The sequence below is a fragment of the Heterodontus francisci genome, chromosome 47 (genome assembly GCF_036365525.1).
Source record: "Heterodontus francisci isolate sHetFra1 chromosome 47, sHetFra1.hap1, whole genome shotgun sequence".
Classification (NCBI taxonomy): domain Eukaryota; kingdom Metazoa; phylum Chordata; class Chondrichthyes; order Heterodontiformes; family Heterodontidae; genus Heterodontus; species Heterodontus francisci.
In genome coordinates this window covers 4,400,786-4,417,825 of record NC_090417.1, presented here as the reverse complement: position 1 = coordinate 4,417,825, position 17,040 = coordinate 4,400,786, and the positions used below count along the sequence as shown (strand labels likewise).

General features: G+C 41.1%; 1 protein-coding gene across 5 annotated transcripts in view; it reads left to right on the top strand.

Moving 5' to 3' along the window:
* The first annotated feature begins 13,981 nt into the window (after nt 1-13,981).
* Nucleotides 13,982-17,040, top strand: part of LOC137357231 (histone acetyltransferase KAT6A-like) — a 181,507-nt gene continuing 178,448 nt past the window's right edge. For 4 of the 5 annotated variants that reach the window (XM_068023401.1, XM_068023400.1, XM_068023399.1 and 1 more), the window contains exons 1-2: nt 13,982-14,066; nt 14,859-15,847. In XM_068023401.1, the coding sequence (XP_067879502.1) occupies nt 15,248-15,847 (600 nt within the window). In that variant the 5' untranslated portion in view covers nt 13,982-14,066; nt 14,859-15,247. Of the gene's footprint in view, nt 14,067-14,272; nt 14,553-14,858; nt 15,848-17,040 lie in introns of those variants that run through there. The other variant, XM_068023397.1, reaches the window with a different exon arrangement.

The window sequence follows — 17,040 nt, the reverse complement described above, 5'->3', positions numbered from 1 at the left end:
CTGTGTTTTGTTTGTGCAGTTTACATTAATGGTATTTGTGTATACCGAGGCAGTGTACAGGATTGCAGTGTGTGCAGACTGCCTGTGTTTTGTTTGTGCAGTTTACCTGAATTGTATTTGTGTATACCTAGGCAGTGTACAGGATTGCAGTGTGTGCAGACTGCCTGTGTTTTGTTTGTACAGTTTACATGAATTGTATTTGTGTATACCGAGGCAGTGTACAGGATTGCAGTGTGTACATACTGCCTGTGTTTTGTTTGTGCAGTTTACATTAATGGTATTTGTGTATACCGAGGCAGTGTACAGGATTGCAGTGTGTACATACTGCCTGTGTTTTGTTTGTACAGTTTACATGAATTGTATTTGTGTATACCGAGGCAGTGTACAGGATTGCAGTGTGTACATACTGCCTGTGTTTTGTTTGTGCAGTTTACATTAATGGTATTTGTGTATACCGATGCAGTGTACAGGATTGCAGTGTGTACATACTGCCTGTGTTTTGTTTGTGCAGTTTACATTAATGGTATTTGTGTATACCGAGGCAGTGTACAGGATTGCAGTGTGTGCAGACTGCCTGTGTTTTGTTTGTACAGTTTACATTAATGGTATTTGTGTATACCGAGGCAGTGTACAGGATTGCAGTGTGTGCAGACTGCCTGTGTTTTGTTTGTACAGTTTACATTAATGGTATTTGTGTATACCGAGGCAGTGTACAGGATTGCAGTGTGTACATACTGCCTGTGTTTTGTTTGTACAGTTTACATGAATTGTATTTGTGTATACTGAGGCAGTGTACAGGATTGCAGTGTGTACATACTGCCTGTGTTTTGTTTGTACAGTTTACATGAATTGTATTTGTGTATACTGAGGCAGTGTACAGGATTGCAGTGTGTACATACTGCCTGTGTTTTGTTTGTACAGTTTACATGAATTGTATTTGTGTATACCGAGGCAGTGTACAGGATTGCAGTGTGTACATACTGCCTGTGTTTTGTTTGTGCAGTTTACATTAATGGTATTTGTGTATACCGAGGCAGTGTACAGGATTGCAGTGTGTACATACTGCCTGTGTTTTGTTTGTACAGTTTACATGAATTGTATTTGTGTATACCGAGGCAGTGTACAGGATTGCAGTGTGTACATACTGCCTGTGTTTTGTTTGTGCAGTTTACATTAATGGTATTTGTGTATACCGAGGCAGTGTACAGGATTGCAGTGTGTACATACTGCCTGTGTTTTGTTTGTGCAGTTTACATTAATGGTATTTGTGTATACCGAGGCAGTGTACAGGATTGCAGTGTGTGCAGACTGCCTGTGTTTTGTTTGTACAGTTTACATTAATGGTATTTGTGTATACCGAGGCAGTGTACAGGATTGCAGTGTGTGCAGACTGCCTGTGTTTTGTTTGTACAGTTTACATTAATGGTATTTGTGTATACCGAGGCAGTGTACAGGATTGCAGTGTGTACATACTGCCTGTGTTTTGTTTGTACAGTTTACATGAATTGTATTTGTGTATACTGAGGCAGTGTACAGGATTGCAGTGTGTACATACTGCCTGTGTTTTGTTTGTACAGTTTACATGAATTGTATTTGTGTATACCGAGGCAGTGTACAGGATTGCAGTGTGTACATACTGCCTGTGTTTTGTTTGTGCAGTTTACATTAATGGTATTTGTGTATACCGAGGCAGTGTACAGGATTGCAGTGTGTACATACTGCCTGTGTTTTGTTTGTACAGTTTACATGAATTGTATTTGTGTATACTGAGGCAGTGTACAGGATTGCAGTGTGTACATACTGCCTGTGTTTTGTTTGTACAGTTTACATGAATTGTATTTGTGTATACTGAGGCAGTGTACAGGATTGCAGTGTGTACATACTGCCTGTGTTTTGTTTGTACAGTTTACATGAATTGTATTTGTGTATACCGAGGCAGTGTACAGGATTGCAGTGTGTACATACTGCCTGTGTTTTGTTTGTGCAGTTTACATTAATGGTATTTGTGTATACCGAGGCAGTGTACAGGATTGCAGTGTGTACATACTGCCTGTGTTTTGTTTGTGCAGTTTACATTAATGGTATTTGTGTATACCGAGGCAGTGTACAGGATTGCAGTGTGTACATACTGCCTGTGTTTTGTTTGTACAGTTTACATGAATTGTATTTGTGTATACCGAGGCAGTGTACAGGATTGCAGTGTGTACATACTGCCTGTGTTTTGTTTGTGCAGTTTACATTAATGGTATTTGTGTATACCGAGGCAGTGTACAGGATTGCAGTGTGTACATACTGCCTGTGTTTTGTTTATGCAGTTTACATGAATTGTATTTGTGTATACCGAGGCAGTGTACAGGATTGCAGTGTGTACATACTGCCTGTGTTTTGTTTGTGCAGTTTACATTAATGGTATTTGTGTATACCGAGGCAGTGTACAGGATTGCAGTGTGTGCAGACTGCCTGTGTTTTGTTTGTGCAGTTTACCTGAATTGTATTTGTGTATACCTAGGCAGTGTACAGGATTGCAGTGTGTGCAGACTGCCTGTGTTTTGTTTGTACAGTTTACATGAATTGTATTTGTGTATACCGAGGCAGTGTACAGGATTGCAGTGTGTACATACTGCCTGTGTTTTGTTTGTGCAGTTTACATTAATGGTATTTGTGTATACCGAGGCAGTGTACAGGATTGCAGTGTGTACATACTGCCTGTGTTTTGTTTGTACAGTTTACATGAATTGTATTTGTGTATACCGAGGCAGTGTACAGGATTGCAGTGTGTACATACTGCCTGTGTTTTGTTTGTGCAGTTTACATTAATGGTATTTGTGTATACCGATGCAGTGTACAGGATTGCAGTGTGTACATACTGCCTGTGTTTTGTTTGTGCAGTTTACATTAATGGTATTTGTGTATACCGAGGCAGTGTACAGGATTGCAGTGTGTGCAGACTGCCTGTGTTTTGTTTGTACAGTTTACATTAATGGTATTTGTGTATACCGAGGCAGTGTACAGGATTGCAGTGTGTGCAGACTGCCTGTGTTTTGTTTGTACAGTTTACATTAATGGTATTTGTGTATACCGAGGCAGTGTACAGGATTGCAGTGTGTACATACTGCCTGTGTTTTGTTTGTACAGTTTACATGAATTGTATTTGTGTATACTGAGGCAGTGTACAGGATTGCAGTGTGTACATACTGCCTGTGTTTTGTTTGTACAGTTTACATGAATTGTATTTGTGTATACTGAGGCAGTGTACAGGATTGCAGTGTGTACATACTGCCTGTGTTTTGTTTGTGCAGTTTACATTAATGGTATTTGTGTATACCGAGGCAGTGTACAGGATTGCAGTGTGTACATACTGCCTGTGTTTTGTTTGTACAGTTTACATGAATTGTATTTGTGTATACCGAGGCAGTGTACAGGATTGCAGTGTGTACATACTGCCTGTGTTTTGTTTGTGCAGTTTACATTAATGGTATTTGTGTATACCGAGGCAGTGTACAGGATTGCAGTGTGTACATACTGCCTGTGTTTTGTTTGTGCAGTTTACATTAATGGTATTTGTGTATACCGAGGCAGTGTACAGGATTGCAGTGTGTGCAGACTGCCTGTGTTTTGTTTGTACAGTTTACATTAATGGTATTTGTGTATACCGAGGCAGTGTACAGGATTGCAGTGTGTGCAGACTGCCTGTGTTTTGTTTGTACAGTTTACATGAATTGTATTTGTGTATACCGAGGCAGTGTACAGGATTGCAGTGTGTACATACTGCCTGTGTTTTGTTTGTGCAGTTTACATTAATGGTATTTGTGTATACCGAGGCAGTGTACAGGATTGCAGTGTGTACATACTGCCTGTGTTTTGTTTGTGCAGTTTACATTAATGGTATTTGTGTATACCGAGGCAGTGTACAGGATTGCAGTGTGTACATACTGCCTGTGTTTTGTTTGTACAGTTTACATGAATTGTATTTGTGTATACCGAGGCAGTGTACAGGATTGCAGTGTGTACATACTGCCTGTGTTTTGTTTGTGCAGTTTACATTAATGGTATTTGTGTATACCGAGGCAGTGTACAGGATTGCAGTGTGTACATACTGCCTGTGTTTTGTTTATGCAGTTTACATGAATTGTATTTGTGTATACCGAGGCAGTGTACAGGATTGCAGTGTGTACATACTGCCTGTGTTTTGTTTGTGCAGTTTACATTAATGGTATTTGTGTATACCGAGGCAGTGTACAGGATTGCAGTGTGTGCAGACTGCCTGTGTTTTGTTTGTGCAGTTTACCTGAATTGTATCTGTGTATACCTAGGCAGTGTACAGGATTGCAGTGTGTGCAGACTGCCTGTGTTTTGTTTGTACAGTTTACATGAATTGTATTTGTGTATACCGAGGCAGTGTACAGGATTGCAGTGTGTACATACTGCCTGTGTTTTGTTTGTGCAGTTTACATTAATGGTATTTGTGTATACCGAGGCAGTGTACAGGATTGCAGTGTGTACATACTGCCTGTGTTTTGTTTGTACAGTTTACATGAATTGTATTTGTGTATACCGAGGCAGTGTACAGGATTGCAGTGTGTACATACTGCCTGTGTTTTGTTTGTGCAGTTTACATTAATGGTATTTGTGTATACCGATGCAGTGTACAGGATTGCAGTGTGTACATACTGCCTGTGTTTTGTTTGTGCAGTTTACATTAATGGTATTTGTGTATACCGAGGCAGTGTACAGGATTGCAGTGTGTGCAGACTGCCTGTGTTTTGTTTGTACAGTTTACATTAATGGTATTTGTGTATACCGAGGCAGTGTACAGGATTGCAGTGTGTGCAGACTGCCTGTGTTTTGTTTGTACAGTTTACATTAATGGTATTTGTGTATACCGAGGCAGTGTACAGGATTGCAGTGTGTACATACTGCCTGTGTTTTGTTTGTACAGTTTACATGAATTGTATTTGTGTATACTGAGGCAGTGTACAGGATTGCAGTGTGTACATACTGCCTGTGTTTTGTTTGTACAGTTTACATGAATTGTATTTGTGTATACTGAGGCAGTGTACAGGATTGCAGTGTGTACATACTGCCTGTGTTTTGTTTGTACAGTTTACATGAATTGTATTTGTGTATACCGAGGCAGTGTACAGGATTGCAGTGTGTACATACTGCCTGTGTTTTGTTTGTGCAGTTTACATTAATGGTATTTGTGTATACCGAGGCAGTGTACAGGATTGCAGTGTGTACATACTGCCTGTGTTTTGTTTGTACAGTTTACATGAATTGTATTTGTGTATACCGAGGCAGTGTACAGGATTGCAGTGTGTACATACTGCCTGTGTTTTGTTTGTGCAGTTTACATTAATGGTATTTGTGTATACCGAGGCAGTGTACAGGATTGCAGTGTGTACATACTGCCTGTGTTTTGTTTGTGCAGTTTACATTAATGGTATTTGTGTATACCGAGGCAGTGTACAGGATTGCAGTGTGTGCAGACTGCCTGTGTTTTGTTTGTACAGTTTACATTAATGGTATTTGTGTATACCGAGGCAGTGTACAGGATTGCAGTGTGTGCAGACTGCCTGTGTTTTGTTTGTACAGTTTACATTAATGGTATTTGTGTATACCGAGGCAGTGTACAGGATTGCAGTGTGTACATACTGCCTGTGTTTTGTTTGTACAGTTTACATGAATTGTATTTGTGTATACTGAGGCAGTGTACAGGATTGCAGTGTGTACATACTGCCTGTGTTTTGTTTGTACAGTTTACATGAATTGTATTTGTGTATACCGAGGCAGTGTACAGGATTGCAGTGTGTACATACTGCCTGTGTTTTGTTTGTGCAGTTTACATTAATGGTATTTGTGTATACCGAGGCAGTGTACAGGATTGCAGTGTGTACATACTGCCTGTGTTTTGTTTGTACAGTTTACATGAATTGTATTTGTGTATACTGAGGCAGTGTACAGGATTGCAGTGTGTACATACTGCCTGTGTTTTGTTTGTACAGTTTACATGAATTGTATTTGTGTATACTGAGGCAGTGTACAGGATTGCAGTGTGTACATACTGCCTGTGTTTTGTTTGTACAGTTTACATGAATTGTATTTGTGTATACCGAGGCAGTGTACAGGATTGCAGTGTGTACATACTGCCTGTGTTTTGTTTGTGCAGTTTACATTAATGGTATTTGTGTATACCGAGGCAGTGTACAGGATTGCAGTGTGTACATACTGCCTGTGTTTTGTTTGTGCTGTTTACATTAATGGTATTTGTGTATACCGAGGCAGTGTACAGGATTGCAGTGTGTACATACTGCCTGTGTTTTGTTTGTACAGTTTACATGAATTGTATTTGTGTATACCGAGGCAGTGTACAGGATTGCAGTGTGTACATACTGCCTGTGTTTTGTTTGTGCAGTTTACATTAATGGTATTTGTGTATACCGAGGCAGTGTACAGGATTGCAGTGTGTACATACTGCCTGTGTTTTGTTTGTACAGTTTACATGAATTGTATTTGTGTATACCGAGGCAGTGTACAGGATTGCAGTGTGTACATACTGCCTGTGTTTTGTTTGTGCAGTTTACATTAATGGTATTTGTGTATACCGAGGCAGTGTACAGGATTGCAGTGTGTACATACTGCCTGTGTTTTGTTTGTGCAGTTTACATTAATGGTATTTGTGTATACCGAGGCAGTGTACAGGATTGCAGTGTGTGCAGACTGCCTGTGTTTTGTTTGTACAGTTTACATTAATGGTATTTGTGTATACCGAGGCAGTGTACAGGATTGCAGTGTGTGCAGACTGCCTGTGTTTTGTTTGTACAGTTTACATTAATGGTATTTGTGTATACCGAGGCAGTGTACAGGATTGCAGTGTGTACATACTGCCTGTGTTTTGTTTGTGCAGTTTACATTAATGGTGTTTGTGTATACCGAGGCAGTGTACAGGATTGCAGTGTGTACATACTGCCTGTGTTTTGTTTGTAAAGTTTACATGAATTGTATTTGTGTATACCGAGGCAGTGTACAGGATTGCAGTGTGTACATACTGCCTGTGTTTTGTTTGTGCAGTTTACATTAATGGTATTTGTGTATACCGAGGCAGTGTACAGGATTGCAGTGTGTACATACTGCCTGTGTTTTGTTTGTGCAGTTTACATTAATGGTATTTGTGTATACCGAGGCAGTGTACAGGATTGCAGTGTGTGCAGACTGCCTGTGTTTTGTTTGTACAGTTTACATTAATGGTATTTGTGTATACCGAGGCAGTGTACAGGATTGCAGTGTGTGCAGACTGCCTGTGTTTTGTTTGTACAGTTTACATTAATGGTATTTGTGTATACCGAGGCAGTGTACAGGATTGCAGTGTGTACATACTGCCTGTGTTTTGTTTGTACAGTTTACATGAATTGTATTTGTGTATACTGAGGCAGTGTACAGGATTGCAGTGTGTACATACTGCCTGTGTTTTGTTTGTACAGTTTACATGAATTGTATTTGTGTATACCGAGGCAGTGTACAGGATTGCAGTGTGTACATACTGCCTGTGTTTTGTTTGTGCAGTTTACATTAATGGTATTTGTGTATACCGAGGCAGTGTACAGGATTGCAGTGTGTGCAGACTGCCTGTGTTTTGTTTGTACAGTTTACCTGAATTGTATTTGTGTATACCGAGGCAGTGTACAGGATTGCAGTGTGTACATACTGCCTGTGTTTTGTTTGTACAGTTTACATTAATGGTATTTGTGTATACTGAGGCAGTGTACAGGATTGCAGTGTGTACATACTGCCTGTGTTTTGTTTGTACAGTTTACATGAATTGTATTTGTGTATACCGAGGCAGTGTACAGGATTGCAGTGTGTACATACTGCCTGTGTTTTGTTTGTGCAGTTTACATTAATGGTATTTGTGTATACCGAGGCAGTGTACAGGATTGCAGTGTGTACATACTGCCTGTGTTTTGTTTGTGCAGTTTACATTAATGGTATTTGTGTATACCGAGGCAGTGTACAGGATTGCAGTGTGTGCAGACTGCCTGTGTTTTGTTTGTACAGTTTACATTAATGGTATTTGTGTATACCGAGGCAGTGTACAGGATTGCAGTGTGTACATACTGCCTGTGTTTTGTTTGTACAGTTTACATGAATTGTATTTGTGTATACCGAGGCAGTGTACAGGATTGCAGTGTGTACATACTGCCTGTGTTTTGTTTGTGCAGTTTACATTAATGGTATTTGTGTATACCGAGGCAGTGTACAGGATTGCAGTGTGTACATACTGCCTGTGTTTTGTTTGTGCAGTTTACATTAATGGTATTTGTGTATACCGAGGCAGTGTACAGGATTGCAGTGTGTGCAGACTGCCTGTGTTTTGTTTGTACAGTTTACATTAATGGTATTTGTGTATACCGAGGCAGTGTACAGGATTGCAGTGTGTACATACTGCCTGTGTTTTGTTTGTGCAGTTTACATTAATGGTATTTGTGTATACCGAGGCAGTGTACAGGATTGCAGTGTGTACATACTGCCTGTGTTTTGTTTGTAAAGTTTACATGAATTGTATTTGTGTATACCGAGGCAGTGTACAGGATTGCAGTGTGTACATACTGCCTGTGTTTTGTTTGTGCAGTTTACATTAATGGTATTTGTGTATACCGAGGCAGTGTACAGGATTGCAGTGTGTACATACTGCCTGTGTTTTGTTTGTGCAGTTTACATTAATGGTATTTGTGTATACCGAGGCAGTGTACAGGATTGCAGTGTGTGCAGACTGCCTGTGTTTTGTTTGTACAGTTTGCATTAATGGTATTTGTGTATACCGAGGCAGTGTACAGGATTGCAGTGTGTGCAGACTGCCTGTGTTTTGTTTGTACAGTTTACATTAATGGTATTTGTGTATACCGAGGCAGTGTACAGGATTGCAGTGTGTACATACTGCCTGTGTTTTGTTTGTACAGTTTACATGAATTGTATTTGTGTATACTGAGGCAGTGTACAGGATTGCAGTGTGTACATACTGCCTGTGTTTTGTTTGTACAGTTTACATGAATTGTATTTGTGTATACCGAGGCAGTGTACAGGATTGCAGTGTGTACATACTGCCTGTGTTTTGTTTGTGCAGTTTACATTAATGGTATTTGTGTATACCGAGGCAGTGTACAGGATTGCAGTGTGTGCAGACTGCCTGTGTTTTGTTTGTACAGTTTACCTGAATTGTATTTGTGTATACCGAGGCAGTGTACAGGATTGCAGTGTGTACATACTGCCTGTGTTTTGTTTGTACAGTTTACATTAATGGTATTTGTGTATACTGAGGCAGTGTACAGGATTGCAGTGTGTACATACTGCCTGTGTTTTGTTTGTACAGTTTACATGAATTGTATTTGTGTATACCGAGGCAGTGTACAGGATTGCAGTGTGTACATACTGCCTGTGTTTTGTTTGTGCAGTTTACATTAATGGTATTTGTGTATACCGAGGCAGTGTACAGGATTGCAGTGTGTGCAGACTGCCTGTGTTTTGTTTGTACAGTTTACATGAATTGTATTTGTGTATACCGAGGCAGTGTACAGGATTGCAGTGTGTACATACTGCCTGTGTTTTGTTTGTACAGTTTACATTAATGGTATTTGTGTATACCGAGGCAGTGTACAGGATTGCAGTGTGTGCAGACTGCCTGTGTTTTGTTTGTACAGTTTACCTGAATTGTATTTGTGTATACCGAGGCAGTGTACAGGATTGCAGTGTGTACATACTGCCTGTGTTTTGTTTGTACAGTTTACATTAATGGTATTTGTGTATACTGAGGCAGTGTACAGGATTGCAGTGTGTACATACTGCCTGTGTTTTGTTTGTACAGTTTACATGAATTGTATTTGTGTATACCGAGGCAGTGTACAGGATTGCAGTGTGTACATACTGCCTGTGTTTTGTTTGTGCAGTTTACATTAATGGTATTTGTGTATACCGAGGCAGTGTACAGGATTGCAGTGTGTGCAGACTGCCTGTGTTTTGTTTGTACAGTTTACATGAATTGTATTTGTGTATACCGAGGCAGTGTACAGGATTGCAGTGTGTACATACTGCCTGTGTTTTGTTTGTACAGTTTACATTAATGGTATTTGTGTATACCGAGGCAGTGTACAGGATTGCAGTGTGTACATACTGCCTGTGTTTTGTTTGTACAGTTTACATTAATGGTATTTGTGTATACCGAGGCAGTGTACAGGATTGCAGTGTGTGCAGACTGCCTGTGTTTTGTTTGTACAGTTTACATGAATTGTATTTGTGTATACCGAGGCAGTGTACAGGATTGCAGTGTGTACATACTGCCTGTGTTTTGTTTGTACAGTTTACATGAATTGTATTTGTGTATACCGAGGCAGTGTACAGGATTGCAGTGTGTACATACTGCCTGTGTTTTGTTTGTACAGTTTACATTAATGGTATTTGTGTATACCGAGGCAGTGTACAGGATTGCAGTGTGTGCAGACTGCCTGTGTTTTGTTTGTACAGTTTACATGAATTGTATTTGTGTATACCGAGGCAGTGTACAGGATTGCAGTGTGTACATACTGCCTGTGTTTTGTTTTTACAGTTTACATGAATTGTATTTGTGTATACCGAGGCAGTGTACAGGATTGCAGTGTGTACATACTGCCTGTGTTTTGTTTGTACAGTTTACATTAATGGTATTTGTGTATACCGAGGCAGTGTACAGGATTGCAGTGTGTGCAGACTGCCTGTGTTTTGTTTGTACAGTTTACATGAATTGTATTTGTGTATACCGAGGCAGTGTACAGGATTGCAGTGTGTACATACTGCCTGTGTTTTGTTTTTACAGTTTACATGAATTGTATTTGTGTATACCGAGGCAGTGTACAGGATTGCAGTGTGTACATACTGCCTGTGTTTTGTTTGTGCAGTTTACATTAATGGTATTTGTGTATACCGAGGCAGTGTACAGGATTGCAGTGTGTGCAGACTGCCTGTGTTTTGTTTGTACAGTTTACATTAATGGTATTTGTGTATACCGAGGCAGTGTACAGGATTGCAGTGTGTACATACTGCCTGTGTTTTGTTTGTACAGTTTACATGAATTGTATTTGTGTATACCGAGGCAGTGTACAGGATTGCAGTGTGTACATACTGCCTGTGTTTTGTTTGTGCAGTTTACATTAATGGTATTTGTGTATACCGAGGCAGTGTACAGGATTGCAGTGTGTACATACTGCCTGTGTTTTGTTTGTGCAGTTTACATTAATGGTATTTGTGTATACCGAGGCAGTGTACAGGATTGCAGTGTGTGCAGACTGCCTGTGTTTTGTTTGTACAGTTTACATTAATGGTATTTGTGTATACCGAGGCAGTGTACAGGATTGCAGTGTGTACATACTGCCTGTGTTTTGTTTGTGCAGTTTACATTAATGGTATTTGTGTATACCGAGGCAGTGTACAGGATTGCAGTGTGTACATACTGCCTGTGTTTTGTTTGTAAAGTTTACATGAATTGTATTTGTGTATACCGAGGCAGTGTACAGGATTGCAGTGTGTACATACTGCCTGTGTTTTGTTTGTGCAGTTTACATTAATGGTATTTGTGTATACCGAGGCAGTGTACAGGATTGCAGTGTGTACATACTGCCTGTGTTTTGTTTGTGCAGTTTACATTAATGGTATTTGTGTATACCGAGGCAGTGTACAGGATTGCAGTGTGTGCAGACTGCCTGTGTTTTGTTTGTACAGTTTGCATTAATGGTATTTGTGTATACCGAGGCAGTGTACAGGATTGCAGTGTGTGCAGACTGCCTGTGTTTTGTTTGTACAGTTTACATTAATGGTATTTGTGTATACCGAGGCAGTGTACAGGATTGCAGTGTGTACATACTGCCTGTGTTTTGTTTGTACAGTTTACATGAATTGTATTTGTGTATACTGAGGCAGTGTACAGGATTGCAGTGTGTACATACTGCCTGTGTTTTGTTTGTACAGTTTACATGAATTGTATTTGTGTATACCGAGGCAGTGTACAGGATTGCAGTGTGTACATACTGCCTGTGTTTTGTTTGTGCAGTTTACATTAATGGTATTTGTGTATACCGAGGCAGTGTACAGGATTGCAGTGTGTGCAGACTGCCTGTGTTTTGTTTGTACAGTTTACCTGAATTGTATTTGTGTATACCGAGGCAGTGTACAGGATTGCAGTGTGTACATACTGCCTGTGTTTTGTTTGTACAGTTTACATTAATGGTATTTGTGTATACTGAGGCAGTGTACAGGATTGCAGTGTGTACATACTGCCTGTGTTTTGTTTGTACAGTTTACATGAATTGTATTTGTGTATACCGAGGCAGTGTACAGGATTGCAGTGTGTACATACTGCCTGTGTTTTGTTTGTGCAGTTTACATTAATGGTATTTGTGTATACCGAGGCAGTGTACAGGATTGCAGTGTGTGCAGACTGCCTGTGTTTTGTTTGTACAGTTTACATGAATTGTATTTGTGTATACCGAGGCAGTGTACAGGATTGCAGTGTGTACATACTGCCTGTGTTTTGTTTGTACAGTTTACATTAATGGTATTTGTGTATACCGAGGCAGTGTACAGGATTGCAGTGTGTGCAGACTGCCTGTGTTTTGTTTGTACAGTTTACCTGAATTGTATTTGTGTATACCGAGGCAGTGTACAGGATTGCAGTGTGTACATACTGCCTGTGTTTTGTTTGTACAGTTTACATTAATGGTATTTGTGTATACTGAGGCAGTGTACAGGATTGCAGTGTGTACATACTGCCTGTGTTTTGTTTGTACAGTTTACATGAATTGTATTTGTGTATACCGAGGCAGTGTACAGGATTGCAGTGTGTACATACTGCCTGTGTTTTGTTTGTGCAGTTTACATTAATGGTATTTGTGTATACCGAGGCAGTGTACAGGATTGCAGTGTGTGCAGACTGCCTGTGTTTTGTTTGTACAGTTTACATGAATTGTATTTGTGTATACCGAGGCAGTGTACAGGATTGCAGTGTGTACATACTGCCTGTGTTTTGTTTGTACAGTTTACATTAATGGTATTTGTGTATACCGAGGCAGTGTACAGGATTGCAGTGTGTACATACTGCCTGTGTTTTGTTTGTACAGTTTACATTAATGGTATTTGTGTATACCGAGGCAGTGTACAGGATTGCAGTGTGTGCAGACTGCCTGTGTTTTGTTTGTACAGTTTACATGAATTGTATTTGTGTATACCGAGGCAGTGTACAGGATTGCAGTGTGTACATACTGCCTGTGTTTTGTTTGTACAGTTTACATGAATTGTATTTGTGTATACCGAGGCAGTGTACAGGATTGCAGTGTGTACATACTGCCTGTGTTTTGTTTGTACAGTTTACATTAATGGTATTTGTGTATACCGAGGCAGTGTACAGGATTGCAGTGTGTGCAGACTGCCTGTGTTTTGTTTGTACAGTTTACATGAATTGTATTTGTGTATACCGAGGCAGTGTACAGGATTGCAGTGTGTACATACTGCCTGTGTTTTGTTTTTACAGTTTACATGAATTGTATTTGTGTATACCGAGGCAGTGTACAGGATTGCAGTGTGTACATACTGCCTGTGTTTTGTTTGTACAGTTTACATTAATGGTATTTGTGTATACCGAGGCAGTGTACAGGATTGCAGTGTGTGCAGACTGCCTGTGTTTTGTTTGTACAGTTTACATGAATTGTATTTGTGTATACCGAGGCAGTGTACAGGATTGCAGTGTGTACATACTGCCTGTGTTTTGTTTTTACAGTTTACATGAATTGTATTTGTGTATACCGAGGCAGTGTACAGGATTGCAGTGTGTACATACTGCCTGTGTTTTGTTTGTGCAGTTTACATTAATGGTATTTGTGTATACCGAGGCAGTGTACAGGATTGCAGTGTGTGCAGACTGCCTGTGTTTTGCTGCTCCCAGTGCTGCCCCCTCCCGCTGCTCCCTCTCCCTCCCTCCATCCATCCGTTTGCCTGTTGTGTGTAAGATGGCGGCCGCGCTCTCCGTCTTTTCCTCTCCTGCTCTCTCGGTGAGTCTCGGCGGCTCCAAGCCCAGTTCCGGGCCGCCCGCTCACCCGCCCGATCCCGGCTTCCTGGCGATGGCAGGAAAACCAAGCCGAATTTACCTGCCTTCCTCCCTCCAACCCTCAGTCTCTCCTCAAACCCGGTAGCGGGGCTGCGGCCAAACTGCGAGTGCCAGCTCGGGCCTGTGGCCTAGGCTAGGCCGGACTGGATGGAACAGGCGGCCGCGGGCTGGGGATCATCGGCAGAGCCGCGGCCGCGGGGTAAAGACCGGGAATCGGGGTTGGCCTTCTTCCCGTCAGGATGGGTCCCGAGGATTGAACGGCCGCGACAGCCGACATCGCCGCAAGTCCTCTATCCGTGTCGTTTGGCCTAGGCCGCAGGCCTCGGGCTCTGAGTTTGTGGCGTAGCGGGGAATGGGCGCTTGGGCTGACAGAAATATCGTGCACCCGGGCGAAGACTGCGGTGAAAAGCAGCGTCCGCTCGGAGTCGAGGTGTGTGAGCCACCTGCGGCCCCCAGTGCGATATCTACTCAGGATTGAAGCTGTAAACAAAAGCAGCGATTGCTGGAGTTGCCAATCCTCAGCCTACAAGAGATTAGCAGGGAAATTATACTTGGATTTATTCACTCCAGTTCCTTGTATACACTTTCTGCATTTAAGCCTGTTTCACCAACAGTCCATGTCACTGCACTTTGCCTGTATTCTGATTCTGGAGCCGTTGAGATTTATTGTTGTGATGTTTAGATGTTATTTTTCTTTTCCCTTCTAAATGTGTCATTCCTGTTCTTCCTTCCCCAGGTGCAGCAGTCTGCCAAGTGTTTATCTAGGATTACATTTGAAATGAATGCAGCCTTTTTGGGCAAGTGAATGGAGACTTTCTGATGGTTCGACGTTTTGGAACTTTACAGAACGTTGGGATTTTATGAATTGGACCGTGCTTTGAATTTCCTATTTATGAAAGATTACTTTCTGTAAACCAGTCTACCATTGTTTTTCTTCCTCCTCGTCCCTTTCCTGGGAGCCTCAGAAGGTCTTTTGAAAGAGAGGGAGATTGGCTTCGAATTGGAAAACGTCAATGCTATGGTGAACTGCTTCTTTATTTCGAGAAATCTTTTTTTGTTATGTGTGGAACTGGTTCAACACAGAGATAAGGGGTAACACTCTGTGGATATTGGGAGTCATCAGCCATGGTAAAACTTGCAAATCCGTTGTATACCGAGTGGATTCTGGAGGCAATCCAAAAAGTGAAAAAGCAGAAACAGAGACCCTCTGAGGAAAGGATTTGTAATGCTGTGTCCTCATCCCACGGATTAGACAGAAAAACTGTTCTCGAACAACTGGAGCTGAGTGTGAAAGATGGGACAATCTTAAAGGTCACAAATAAGGGACTTAACTCCTACAAGGATCCAGATAATCCAGGGCGGATTGTACTCCCCAAACCTCGGAATCAGTCAAAGTTAGATGCTAAACACAGTGTTGATTGGAATAAACTTCTCAAAAGGGCAATTGAGGGCTTGGCAGAGCCCAGTGGGTCATCATTGAAGAACATTGAACGATTTCTGAGGGGTCAGAAGGATGTGGTAGCAGTGTTTGGAGCTGGAGTCTCCTCAGCCCTCCACCAGCAGCTGAGGCTTTCTTTGAAACGTGCCATCAGCCACAGCAGGATCATCAAGGATGGGCCCCTGTATCGGCTGTCGCGTGGCAAATCAGGTGGCGATTGCAAGCAGGGACATGAGACAATCTCTTGCCTTCCACCGGTTAGCCTCCTGACTCATGAAAAGGACAAGGTAGGTGACATCTGGATGAAGACTGAAACTTGTTATGTTCTAAATTAATGTTTCACAGTCAGAAGATCCAGCGATGTAAATTAGTGATCCAGGAGAAGTAGAAAATGTTTGGCCAGTGTAATTCCAGGAATGATGGATGACACTCGGTACCTAAGGGTGGGAAAGGGAGAGAGAGTGCTCAAATACTTTCAAGTACCAAAAATGTTCACTTCAATTGAGAAAATATTTCAAATCAGATAGCCATGTGGAAGCATAAAGCAGTTAAGTTTACTACAGTGACTTATCACTCGTGTAGGCCTTATCAATACTTCTGTTGCAATATAAGGGAAATTGGTGCCAAACTTTGTGGGTCAGGTGCATTTAACTTGGAGTTGCAGAAAGTTTGCAATTCTTGCGCAGTTTCTGAGTCTTTTGTTTTTAAATAAACTTGGGTTTGATTTTAAAGGCTCTGACAGCATTATTTATTTCGACGGTGTATGTATTTCAACAGAATGCCCCAGTTAAGGTTCAAATCTTGTTTAATGTGGGTTTCTGCCAACGGATGGTGAATACCATGCACAAAATAGTTACAGTGCAGGTCAGTGTGATACAATGTTTTGAGATTTCTTATAGGTCAGATCACTGCTGCTGTCATTCCTTATTGCTTCATGTTTTGTTTTGAACTCTGTGGGACTTGGTGTTGGAAAATGCTGTCATGCATCACAAGATTTGACTGCTAGGTTCATTTCTTCTCACTGTTAACACCAAGTAATATCAACCTCTCTGTATTACACACTGCACACATTCGGCTGTGTAAATCCTCCTGAATTGCTCATTCATACCTCTGAAAAGCTCCAGGATTCACCCTTTCAGGATTTGCTTCTGTGCCAGAATGAGTTTGGACGCACGACAATGTAAATGGAATGTGCATTCCAAGCCGATCCTTCAGTGCTGTTGCGTTCTCTTCATTTGTTGTGCATTTTGCAAAGAATGAATCTGTTCGTCTGATATTATTTTTTTGCTTGTTAAATTGTCGGTTGTGTCTGTAAAGGTGCGAGGTGAGGACCTTCGTTAAATTTTATTTGTTTACATGGCGGTAAGGAAAGTTTGGGCTGCGTTTACCCACATAACAGCCATTGTGCTTTTAAAAGTAATAAACTTCATTGAGATGTTTCAACATGGTAAGGTTCTGTGTCAATAAAATCGTTTGTTTC